This window comes from Spinacia oleracea, chromosome 1 (genome assembly GCF_020520425.1).
Source record: "Spinacia oleracea cultivar Varoflay chromosome 1, BTI_SOV_V1, whole genome shotgun sequence".
Classification (NCBI taxonomy): domain Eukaryota; kingdom Viridiplantae; phylum Streptophyta; class Magnoliopsida; order Caryophyllales; family Amaranthaceae; genus Spinacia; species Spinacia oleracea.
Window position 1 is genome coordinate 133405245 of NC_079487.1, and position 12718 is coordinate 133417962.

Consider the following 12718-nt stretch of genomic DNA (forward strand, 5'->3'; position numbering starts at 1 on the left):
TTAAAAAGGAAATAAAAGAAATGGGAAGATTATTTTGGGACACTAAAAAATGAAACGGGAATAACATTTAGATTCGGAGGGAGTATATTAGTTTTAAGAATTTAATGATTTACTATTATCTTTTTAACATATTCGGAATGACATACCAAAACAATGTGAAAATTATGGACAATGATAGAGACCCTAAGGGTTGGTAACCTTTTTTTTTTTTTTTGTTGCAAAAGAGGGGAAAAGCTCCACCAAAAATAACACAAAAGGCTAGCCTACGAAAGAAAAGAAACAGAAAGGCAAAACAAACAAAATGAAACTAAACGGACTAAAACACTATGGAACCCAGCTTATTATGCAGCTATTGCCGGTACTAACCGGAGAAGTGCCACCCCACTAAGGTCCTCCAATAAAACGGATATTTTGATTGGTTACAAATGCATTGAAACTTTACATACAACACATTCTCTCTCCAATTAATTGTGCTTATATATTAGTTTATGTTATATGTAACTTAGGAGTTGCCAACCCTTAGCCCTTAGGGTCAACCAAATATTTTCCGAAAATTAGCACAAAAGATTAGTACGGATTATTCCATTCGCCGCTTTCTGTACGCTTTTCCATACTTTTGTTTTTTGGTTGTCTCTTCAAGTTTGTTCAACATAATAGAACACTAATTTATTTTTACGCGTACAAAAATTACTTTTGATCCCACCAATTTTAACTCGACCAATTGGACAAACCTAAAGAAGCGGAGGGATTAGTTCATGTAGTGATAGAATGTTTGAAATGGAGAAGAAAGGGACCCAACAAAGTCAAAGCTCCATGAAGAATAAGGCCGGGTTTGGTGGAGGTGGAGCCCTAAAAACCATACTCCAAGTTGCAGAAAATGGCAAATTAAGATGTGATGAATTGATGATATTTAATTCAATGTTGGGTTTGCATTTGGTTCCCTACAACTACTAGGCTGACTACATCGCTGGTCACCGGCGAAATGATGACCCATACCACCCTATATAAAAATAAAAAAATAAAAATTGACAAGATGACCCACCCTTAAATAAATGTGTAAAAGTATTGCTAACTTGTTATATACTGTTAACGGTAATATAAGTATTGTCATTGTTGTATATATACTATCATTGTTGTATTAAAATACTGTCACTATCGCCCAAAAAAAAGAAAATTATGTATACAAGTGTAATGAAATACGGAGTAGAAAAAGTAAAGGAACCACTTAAACGAATGGGTAAAAGTGTTGCATATTAAATGAATGGGTAAAACCGTAAAAGTATGTATACAAGTGTTATATAGGTATTGTCATCGTTTGCATAAATACTGTCATTGTTGTATTAAAATACTGTCATTATTGTATTAATTACTGTCATTGTTGCCGATACTTAGTACTTTGTTTGACTTTTCATCCCATGAAGTAAAAATATCGTTTTTACCCCGGGTATTTGGTAATTGTGCCGCTGTCCACCAACGATGTAGTCAACCTCTTGCATTTGGTTCCCTTGTACTACTACTACTCATTATTCTATTCCTATGTTTGCATCGCTAATTCGCTACCTACTATACCTTCCATATTTATTCCTACTCTTGTATACTGTACCATTCTTTTCAGGTGTACCTTGCTTTTACTTGATATAGATGCTCTCCTTTTCCATCTCAATAAGTTAACGACCCGTTTGGTAAGCGATTAAGTCGGTCATTAGTGACAAAGAATTTGCATGTGTAATTTTCATTCTTGTTAACATTTTAAAAAGAAAATTTTGTCACATAACTTATATTGGCAGTTTCGCAACCAACTCGGTTGATGTGAATGGTTGAGAACCTCTGCAAGAGATTACTCCACTCGCCAAAGGCGGTAGGAACTCCTCGTAGTAGAACCAAAAAAAACATTGGCGGTTTTGGCACTGGATGAATCAAGGGTGTTTAATGGGATTAGATGTTTTATCTGCATATTTTTCCAGAGATTCGTGTATGCACCATTTTAGGACAGGTCAAACAGAGTAATACTTTAACAACCCGTTTGGTAGACGATAGTACGATACCCAAGGAAATATATTGGGAGTAATAAGTTTATTATATTGTCCCATCTCCAAGTCTGTGTTTTTCTACATAAACCTTTCATCCCAACTCAACATTACATTTAAAAGTGGTAACAATCAGACAGGGTCTCTAATCTCTATACAAATACAGCCTCCCACAGTCCCATATCACTTGGATCACATAACAAGAAAGAACATGCACTATTATTTGTGTTTGTAACTTTCCTGCTTAATTACATGACTGCCCTCAAATGTCCCAAGAGAGAAAAATGAGACATCGCTTCCCGGAGAAGGGAACGAATGAAAAACAGGGGGAGGGTTTTTTCTAGAATGTAAGTACCTCTCTCTGGTCAGCGTGATGAAGGCAACGCGCGCCAGTTTTCAGCAAGACGCATAGCACGATCACGTGATGCAACCGATAGTTGTTGAATAATCACATCCTTCACATGAGACGCACCACTCTCCCCTGCACGACTAGCCACTTCCAGGTACACAACTGCTTTTGACAATTCACCTTCCTGCCAAAATCAGAATCTCTCAATTTAAACCCTAAAGCAGAAGAGATAGGCTAAAATAAAGCAGTAAGACCACCGGGCCCTGGGCAGGGCTTGTTTCTGAAGTTGATGGCCCGACCTGGCCCAGACCAGGACCCAGGTGTACAAGTCAAGAAACACACATTCAAACCCACACAAAAAGTTTTTAAAGGAAGAAAAATGGAACATACAGAGAAAAGATTAAGTAGTTATCATAGTTGATATAATTGTTATGCAATAGAATGCAACATACTCGATCATATCTGCGTCAGCTTTTTATTTAAACAGGCAAAAGCTTGATCACAAATATAAAAACACAGTAAATTCCAAGAAACTAGGCTGGGCCAGAACCCGTCCTTAAAAAATTCAACATGGGCTAGGTCCTAGGCCGATCAAGGTGGGCCATGCAAAGCTAATTCCGCGTAAATTACTGTGAGATTGTTTCATGCTAGACTTTGCGGTAATATGAACCGCCAACAAATAATCATGTTAAGTGCATGCATTAGCCAAAGGACCTGGGCTGGGCTTGTTTCTGAAGTTGATGGCCCAGCCCGGCCCAGCCCAAGACCCAGGTGTACAAGTCAAGAAACACACATTCAGACACACAAACAAGTTTTTAAAGGAAGAAAAATGGAACATACAGAGAAAAGATTAAGTCCATGCTCAAACTGTGCTTTGCTGTGACCATGATCAGCAGCCCGCTTCATCCATTTCTTCGCTTGCGGATGACTTTTGGAAAACCCTTCACCAACTGAGTAGCAGAGTGACACATTGTACATTGCACGGACGTATCCACCCTCTGCAGCTCTCAGGTACCACTTTGCCTGCTTACAATAAAATTATAAAGATCAGTCCTTTGCTGTGTCTTGTTATAAACTACCTTGATCAATCTCTGTTAAAGGTATAATCCACATGTGAGTATTGGACTACTTATCCCACATTGGAGAAGTAGAGAGATTAACTAACATATAAGATTGGTGGACAGTGGGCTACTCCGTCTATCACCAATGGGTTTTAGGATGGAACCCTATCAGGCTTATATATGGTCAATCTCTTCTCATGTACGGGCTTGTTTATGGCCCAGTAAGGCAGTGAGTTTATCAATCTCTTCAATGTTGATATTGAAACTAATACCAGTAACACTGTAATTATATTGAATAAGTACGGAGTATAAAAAATAAAAGAAAATCCATACAGCTTCAAGTAGATTTCGTTTAATCCCACGCCCATGATGCAAACATAGAGCTAGTTGGTACTGAGCACGGACATGGCCAGCAGAAGCAGATTGCAATAACCACTTCACCGCTTCCGTAGGATTTGCAAAGTCAGCTGCATAAACATAACCATGCATATGTATCATTTTGTGCACATTTCAACATCCCAAAGCATTTTTGTTACTGTTTTATAGAGTATACAAATATCTTTGCCCTTTATCCCAACACTGGTACAGTTCATCATATTTTCACCATTGTTAAGAGGCGCTCTGAAGTCTGGGTAGGCTATCTGTTACAGAATTTTCTCAGCAAAAAAGAAAAATGGTTGCTCTCTAGTTCAGAAAAATTGATCCAAAATACTTCAGGATAATCCCGTGATAAGTACTTCCGTTACAAATTTACAATGTTGAGCCTACTTGGAGAAATGGGAAAAAATTAGAACCATAGCTAACTGAGATCTCTTGTCAGAGTCGTCACTAGGTCTTAGCTTTTGCAATTATGCAAGACCAATGACCCGAAAAAAGTGTAGCATATCTTCTTAAAAAATTAGAGAAGATAACAACAAAGGGGTTTGTATGAATTCTATGTGTAGGGTTAATCACAGATTTGACTATCAAGTATCAACAGATGCCATCTGCCCATCACCCACAACTGATGTCTTGGAAATTAAAACACAATTACCATTTGTTACCAGGAACTTGGGATAACTCACACCCAAAACAGCTTCTTATATATCACTAGCTGCGTGATCACTCACAAATCTTCAGCCACTTCAGTGTATACTGTATAGAAGAAGTTTTAAATGCCCGAAATAAATAAGTCACATAATGAGCGTGGTTAGATCGTCAATAACTCTGTCATGAATCTGACCTCCACCTTTACCTACAAATTTGCAAATCCTTGCAAAAGTTTCCCCAGCCATCCACCAAAGCCACATCAACAAATCACCTAATCAGGAGATAACACCAAATACTAAGCATCTTCTATATCTATCAGACGACATGAGCCCTCAACACACAGAAAACGTATAACCTATGACTATGATTACCAACCCTACAACTCATTACCAGTTTACCACTACCTCAACTACCATCACCAAAATATATGGTGGTCACATCCTCCAAAAAGACACCAACATCTCAACCCACCACTTGATGACAGAACACGAGCAACCACCTTCCTTCCATCCACAAAGTAACTACAATACCTAGAGTCCCAGATTCTCACTATAACTAAGCTATGCAAAATTTAGTACCAAAAGCATACTCCTAAAATGTAAAATATTAGTTTCCTCACTAGTTTCAAGGAAGGTCCGTAACTCATAACCTATAATCAATTCCTCAAATCTATTGCCTTCTATTCTGAAAAAAGAGACCAAAACATAGATTAAACCACAAGCTACAACTTAGAATATCATCAAGAACAAAATGGAAACAACTAACACCCTTCGAAATGATGCATCGACAGTCACCTTCAACGACAAAACTCTTTCAACCACATACTAAGCCACAAGCTTCAACCTCCAAAGCACCGCTTTAGCCTTATAATGCAATCCTTCCTTGCATTACATCACTGCAGTCTGTAGATATTTAACAGTTAAGAGCCACCCAAACCCAATATCTTGCCTCCCCTAGATCATGCACAAAATCTAAACTCATGCCACTAATCCTCAACACTTCCTTTACAATAACAAACTCCCTAAACGCATGAACTACCGCCTCCTCCGTCTAACCACACACACTACAAACAAGGCCCATGCTACAAAAAAATCTTGCCCAACCACTCCTTTGTAAGGAGTCTCATGACAAGCTATCCACATAAAATGCCAACTCTTGAAATCGCATCCAAAAGCAAAATCTTGCTTCTCCACGTCTTAGGCAAACTACCCAATGATTTTGCTAACTTTTTGGCGTTTTAGCAACATAAGAACTTCACAAAATTCAAAGTCTTTCCTCACATTTTACTCCCAAAAGTATTCTTACCAATTACCTTCCTACCTACAAAACCCTCTAGTTTTGTACCATTTCTAACACCTACACCAAATCCATTTCTAACACCTCTACAAAATCACTATTAAGTTAAAACAAAATAGTCTTTACATTTTACTCCTTCCTCACTCTCAAGTCTCAAGTTTCACCATTAAAAACATTAAAAATGCGAATTTGAAACATTAAAAACATTAAAAATGCGAATTTGAAACATTAAAAATGCGAATTTGAAATAGAAAAAAGAAGTTACCTTGTAAGAAAGCAATGGCTAAATTACACTGACCAGAAGGATCACCAAGCTCAGCAGCTCTTCTGTAAAAAGCAATCCCATCTTCTCTTCGGCCCATTTCCCAATAAACCAAACCCGCATCCACCATAGCAAGGCTCGAACCACGGGCCGCGCCTTTCAAGAAAGAGTCCAACGCCTTCTCCAAGTTGGGCCGTACTCCGCCCCGCCCATGTTTAAACCGCTTACCCCACCGCAACAACAACATCGCCTCCCTCAGCGGCCTCAACGCGTCGCTCCATGACTTACACACCAAAGACGCTGCGTTTAAGTCCCGGTGAGAGAATCCCGCCGCTATCTTAGTCAGAAGATCGTACGGCAAGGATGAGAAGTCTCGCTGATCGCGACGGTGGTGATCGGACGGTGAAAAGGAAAGTCGGGTCTTGATCGGACGGTCTAGAAAGTAGGATTTGGAGGAGAAGTGGTGGTTTTTTGCGAGGGGGAGAGCGGTGAATGGAGAGCCGTCGGATCGAGATGGCCATGTTTTTTGATTCATTTCGGACCGTTGGATTGGTGGGGCAGGTGAAAATGGCGTTTTGTGATTGTGAGGTACTAGTGAGGAATAAGAAGTGAAGATTGACGAAGAAGAGAAAAAATAGGAAATAAAATGTGAATTTTTTAATAAAAATAAATTAAAAAAGAATAAGTTTGGTAAAGAAGGTATTGTGGATGATATTCACGTATTCCTCCCGCGTTTTTTTGGTTAGTTTGTGCACCGCTGCTGCCGCGAAGCCCCTCTTGGGTTCGCGTCGGGTCAATTTATGTCAATTCGTCGATTGGATTAAGGACAGAGTCTTGCTATCGATCGTATTGCAATAGACTTATACAAAGTAATATACAGAGTAATAAAATAATTGTGAAGTATTTCTTATTATATTGATCGGTTTTAGTTGGGTTAAGTAATGTTGGCTAGTGATCGATTTTCAATTAGGTAACTAAGTTAATTTTGCCAGGTTTATACAGGTCATCGTTTATTTTTTGATTAAAATGTGAAAGCGTAACTTATTAGTTTAGATATTTTCTCCAGGGTGGTGTTTCATTTGAGAAGATCAGAGTGTATTTTTCTATAGTATGGTTTGTCTTGCCCCTGCAAGAGTTATATACTTCGTAAAAGGAATTTCGTTTGAGCCTGGAGGGAGGCGTGTGTCACCGCCACGGAACTAGAACTAAGGTTTCAATATGTTCTTTTTTCTCTATTTAAGAATTTTACGGAGCTTGTAATTCACAGGAGAATAAAAAAAACGTACAAGAAATCAGAAAATATAAACTACAAAGGAATTAGACGTGGTAAGTGTGAAATGTAAACTGAAAGTGATACATCATTAAGTAAATAACAGTGGCGTTAAATAGCCTTACAGGAATCAAAGGAAACAACAGAACAACAGAAACAATCGAAATACTAGGAAACAGACTTTTCATGACTCCCCTACATAATCTCCTAAAGACTAGGACTGCAGAAACCACCAGTGACTTATTCAAACATCAGACAACGACCAAATAGACTCCAACATACCCTCCCTTAAGCTAATTCCTCTGAATTCAGCTTACTTCAGACATAGAAACCATTCCAAGTAGTGCACGTAGCTTCTCGAACTGCTCCAACTTCAATGGTTTGGTGAATATGTCTGCGACTTGATTTTCTGTTGCACAGTACTCTAACTTGACTGTTTCACCATTCACCAATTCTCTGAGATAATGAAACCTTACTTCGATGTGTTTGCTTTTGCCGTGAAGAACTGGATGCTTTGACAATTGAATTGTCGAGCTGTTGTCACACTGAATCACAGTTGCAGATTTTTCTTCAGCACCGATCTTCTCTAGAACTCTTCTAATCCACACACACTGACACGCACAAAATGCAGCAGCTATATATTCTGCCTCAGTGGTAGAGAGTGCTACAACAGGCTGTTTCTTTGATGCCCAAGAGATCGCACCGGACGCCATCAAGAACACACAGCCCGTCGTGCTCCTTCGATCATCCAAATCGCCAGCGTAATCACTGTCCGTGAAGGCCATGAGGTTCGGACTGCTGTTCTCACTTCTCCTGTAAAGGATTCCAAAATCAAGTGTGCCTTTCAGGTACCTTAAAATCCTTTTCGCAGCAAGCCAATGTGACATTTTCGGATTCGCCATAAAACGACTTATGAGACACACCCCATACATTAAGTCGGGCCTTGTCACTGTTAAGTACATGAGACTCCCAACCAATTGTTTGAACATGGTTTCATCTACTTTCTCGCCACTTTCATCCTTCCTTAGTTTCGTTCCGGGCACGATGGGGTTTTTTACCGCATTGCTTTCCTTCATCCCAAACCTTGCTAAAACCTCACGAGCATATTGTTTTTGACAGACAAAGATTCCTGCATCACTCTGTTTCACCTCAACTCCAAGGAAATGCTTCATTTTTCCTAGATCCGACATCTCAAATTCCATCATCATTGACTTCTTAAACTCATCACACATTGCCTTATCATTCCCGGTGAAGATTAAATCATCAACATATAAGCTGATAATGAGAATATTGCCTCCTTTTGTCTTAGTGAACAGAGTATGCTCGCTGGAACACCTTTCAAACTCCTCCTTCAGAAAGTATCCTTCAATTCGGTTGTACCAAGCCCGTGGAGCCTGTTTGAGCCCGTACAACGCCTTCTTCAGCTTATAAACCTTGTCTTCTTCTCCTTCTTTTATGTATCCTTCTGGTTGCCTTACATACACATCCTCTTTCAATTCTCCATGTAGGAATGCGCTTTTAACATCCAACTGAAAGATCTCCCAATTATTTTGTGCAGCAACCGCAAGTATTGTTCGAATCGTGTCGAGCCTCGCGACCGGAGCAAAGATTTCAGTGTAGTCTATGCCGTAACATTGAGCATAACCTTTCGCGACCAATCTCGCCTTATGTTTATCAACTTCGCCATCTTCATTTAGCTTGGTTTTGTATATCCATTTCACTCCAATTGATGAAATGCCTTCAGGTAAGGTGGTTAGCTCCCAAGTGTTGTTCTTCACAATGGATTGGATCTCACGATCCATCGCTTCTCTCCACACATTGTCTTTCACTGCCTCATCAAAGCGAACAGGATCACTCTCTGTCATCATCATCAACAGCATGACAGACAAGCTTGCTTCTATATCATCTCCATCTCCTACAACATAATCAGCCAAGTATGCTGGTGTTTTACGTGTACGTGCACGTGCTCCTGCAGCTGGCAGAACCAGACTTGGAGACGACAAACCTGGGCTTGGTGGAGATAAATTACCACCCGACGCAGAAGACTCGCCACTTGACCCAATGGGACTGGTCTCATTTGGCGTGTCATCTCCTTCTTCTTCATCTCCTTCTTCTTCTGCGTTCTCCACTTCTTCATCGCCACATTCAAGAATTTTGTCTTCCTCTACAGCTTGATCCCAATCCCAACTTTTGCTTTCGTCAAAGACTACGTCTTTGCTTACTACGATCGCCTTCGTAATCGGATCATACAGTCTCCATGCTTTTGATTCCTCACTAACTCCAAGAAAGACACACTTCTTGCTTTTATCATCTAGCTTCTTTCTCCTCTGGTCCGGTATATGCACATATCCTATGCACCCAAAGACACGAAAGTATTCCACCACAGGTTTTGAACCGCTCCAAGCTTCCTCAGGAGTCATTCCTTCTACCGCTGCTGTTGGAGATCGGTTCTGGATATGAACACTCCACTTTGTTGCTTCAGACCAAAACTCTTTTGGCACCTTCCTCTCACTTAGCATTGATCGAACAGCATTCATAATGGTCCTGTTTTTCCTCTCAGCTACTCCGTTCTGCTGTGGTGTAAACGCTGCAGTAAGTTGTCGAGTGATACCGTGAGATTTGCAGAATTCACCGAATTCGTTCGAGGTAAACTCTCCTCCCCGATCTGTCCTCAAGCAAGCTATGAATCCATTGATTTCCTTCTCTACGCTTGCTTTGAAGATTTTGAAAGTGGCATATGCTTCCGATTTTTCATGGAGAAAGTAAACCCAAGCCTTCCTGGAAAAATCATCAATAAAGCTCAGGATGTATCGCTTGCCACTGTGCGAAATTGGAGAAATCGGCCCGCATATATCCGAGTGTATCAGTTGAAGCTGTCGCGAAGCTCTCCAGGAACTTTTTCTCGACATCGTCTCTCTGTGTTGTTTCCCAGACAAACAAACAGAGCAAAGTTCCTTGGTGGGCTTTAGGTCAGGAAGCCCAACAACCATTTTCTTGTTTGATAGCATCTTCAGCCCATCTTGATTTAGATGCCCAAATCTACAGTGCCACAGGTGCGTTTCCTTCTCAATTTCTTCTTCCGTTTGCAGGCACATCGGATTCTTCATCGGATTCTTCTGTGGTTTGGACACTTGAATGAAAAACATTCGATTTCCACTCATCGTCGTGTCCATGATCACTCCTTTCCCTGGATGATATACTCTGCAATTCCCATCGCGAATCAGAATCGCCAATCCTCTCTCCTGCAATTGCCCAAGGCTGAGCAAATTGTTCTTGAGCTCAGGAACGTAATACACCTCTGGTATGACTTGAACGAGCCCATTTGCTTGGATCTTCACGCTTCCTTTTCCCACCACAGACATTCTCGTGTTATTTTCGAGTTTCACCGATCGATTGATTCCCTCTTCTAGATTAAAAAACCATTCCTTGCATCCAGTCATATGGTTGCTACATCCTGAATCGAGAAACCATATCTCTTCTCTTTCTGCCTGATGCTCCTCAAGGTAAGCCATCAAAAGCAACTCCTCTTCTTCATCCAGTTGAGCGTAATTTGCCTTCTCCCACTCTGGACATTCGTTTTGGAAATGTCCTAACTTATGGCAATTGTAACATTCAACTGTAGCACGATTCACAAAAGCTCTCCCTCTTCCTCTGCCACGCCCTCCTCGGAATGTTCCACGACCTCTGCCTCGACTGGGTCTCTCATCGTGTGACACCTTCAGTGCCTGCTCCTCGTGGACACTTCCATTCATCCTCTGCTCGTGACAGAGTAGGCTTCCGTGCAGCTCATCAACACCCATTACGCTCAAGTCATTCGATTCTTCAATCGAACATACCACGTAGTTGAATCTTGGAGTCAGAGATCGAAGAACCTTGCTCACAATCGTGCTCTGCTCCATTGTTTCTCCGTTCAACTTCATCTTGTTCACCACCGTCAATGTTCTTCCCAAGAAAACATCGATCTTCTCTCCTTCCTTCATGGTCAGCAACTCAAACTCTCTTCTCAATGCTTGGAGTTGTGCCCTTTTCACCTTTGTGGTTCCTTGATACTTCTTTTTCATGGATTCCCAAATTGCTTTGGAGGTGCTTTTGTCAAGAATTGTCTCCAGAATCTCTCTGTCAATGGACTGGAACAGAAAGTTCTTGACCTTCAAGTCCTTCAGCTTCGCATCCTCCACCAACTTTCGCTGTGCCTCACTTGCTGGTGATGTTCCTATCGACGGCGTCGGGATTCCATCTTCCACCAGACTCCACAACTCTCTGCTCCTGATAAAGTTCTCCATCGTCATGGACCAGAAATCATAGTGGCCATCGAACTTTGGGATGGCAGGCTGCACAAACTTTTCTTCTCTCCTCTCACTCATCTTTTGATTTTCTCTTGATCACTCTTTCACACAGGCTGTTTACTTTTTTCTGGCTCTGATACCAAATGTGAAATGTAAACTGAAAGTGATACATCATTAAGTAAATAACAGTGGCGTTAAATAGCCTTACAGGAATCAAAGGAAACAACAGAACAACAGAAACAATCGAAATACTAGGAAACAGACTTTTCATGACTCCCCTACATAATCTCCTAAAGACTAGGACTGCAGAAACCACCAGTGACTTATTCAAACATCAGACAACGACCAAATAGACTCCAACAGTAAGGCCACAGCACTAATATCCTCGCCTAAATACTAACTAAAGCCGGCAGAGGTTGAATGAAAAAAGTAGACAAGAGTCTCTTGATAAACACCATGATTTGCGAGCCCATATACCGCTCGATTTCTATACAGGTCATTGTTGTAACATAGTGCAAGTCAAAATGAATTTTTATTCGGTCGATTGCCGATATCACACAAGACGGACAAAATGGAGAAAATGATGTTTAGATACTTATTTTGTGCACCTACAACTACAACTCTAGAAGTATTAGTTGAAAGATGACCACGTAGTTGAAAATTCACATATTTGTGGAATGATTGGTTATAAATGAACCATAAAAATTAGTTGAATTCCTAAATATAGATACTTTAGCATGATGATTGAACACAAGTTGGAAAGGAAATTACTAAACACCGCCCTCAATTACTTGGTACCCTCATTTATTTTGACAATTCTGCCCCTCGCCTTTACCACCATCTCCTCTCTCGATCCTCACAGTCACCAGTCCCCCACCTCACTCTACAGAGTCACAATCGTTCTCAAATTTCTGCAAAATTTTGTAAGCCCATTTGGAAAAGCATTTTCAACAGACAGGCTGCATATAAAGATGACCGTGGGCCTGGTTGGGACGGGTTTTGGACCGAGCCCACCCTACATCGTACCGGGCTGAAAAGTACAAAACAGGGCCCAGGTCCACGATTGTGGGCTTAAGCCTAATTTAAACTAAATTTAGCGTGTTGCGTCGTGCTTTTACCAAACAAAATGTGGCCCAAA

General features: G+C 40.6%; 1 protein-coding gene across 1 annotated transcript; it reads right to left on the reverse strand.

The window, feature by feature from the left end:
• Positions 1 to 2056: 2056 nt before the first annotated feature.
• Positions 2057 to 6662, reverse strand: LOC110793088 (F-box protein At1g70590). The gene is made up of 4 exons (XM_021997928.2): positions 6028 to 6662; positions 3771 to 3904; positions 3217 to 3399; positions 2057 to 2560 (listed from the first exon to the last, which is right to left on the reverse strand). Exons 1-4 carry the CDS (start codon positions 6557 to 6559, stop codon positions 2393 to 2395), a joined length of 1017 nt encoding a protein of 338 aa, XP_021853620.1. The 5' UTR covers positions 6560 to 6662; the 3' UTR covers positions 2057 to 2392.
• Positions 6663 to 12718: the final 6056 nt, after the last annotated feature.

Bases quoted from the DNA above. Each gene is read 5' to 3' on its own strand.
- LOC110793088 (XM_021997928.2), bottom strand. From the start codon at position 6,559: ATGAATCAAAAAACATGGCCATCTCGATCCGACGGCTCTCCATTCACC. The intron at 3,905-6,027 runs GTAACTTCTTTT...ATGTTTATGCAG, and splicing joins AGCCATTGCTTTCTTACAAG to CTGACTTTGCAAATCCTACG. The intron at 3,400-3,770 runs GTATGGATTTTC...TATTGTAAGCAG, and splicing joins AACGAAATCTACTTGAAGCT to GCAAAGTGGTACCTGAGAGC.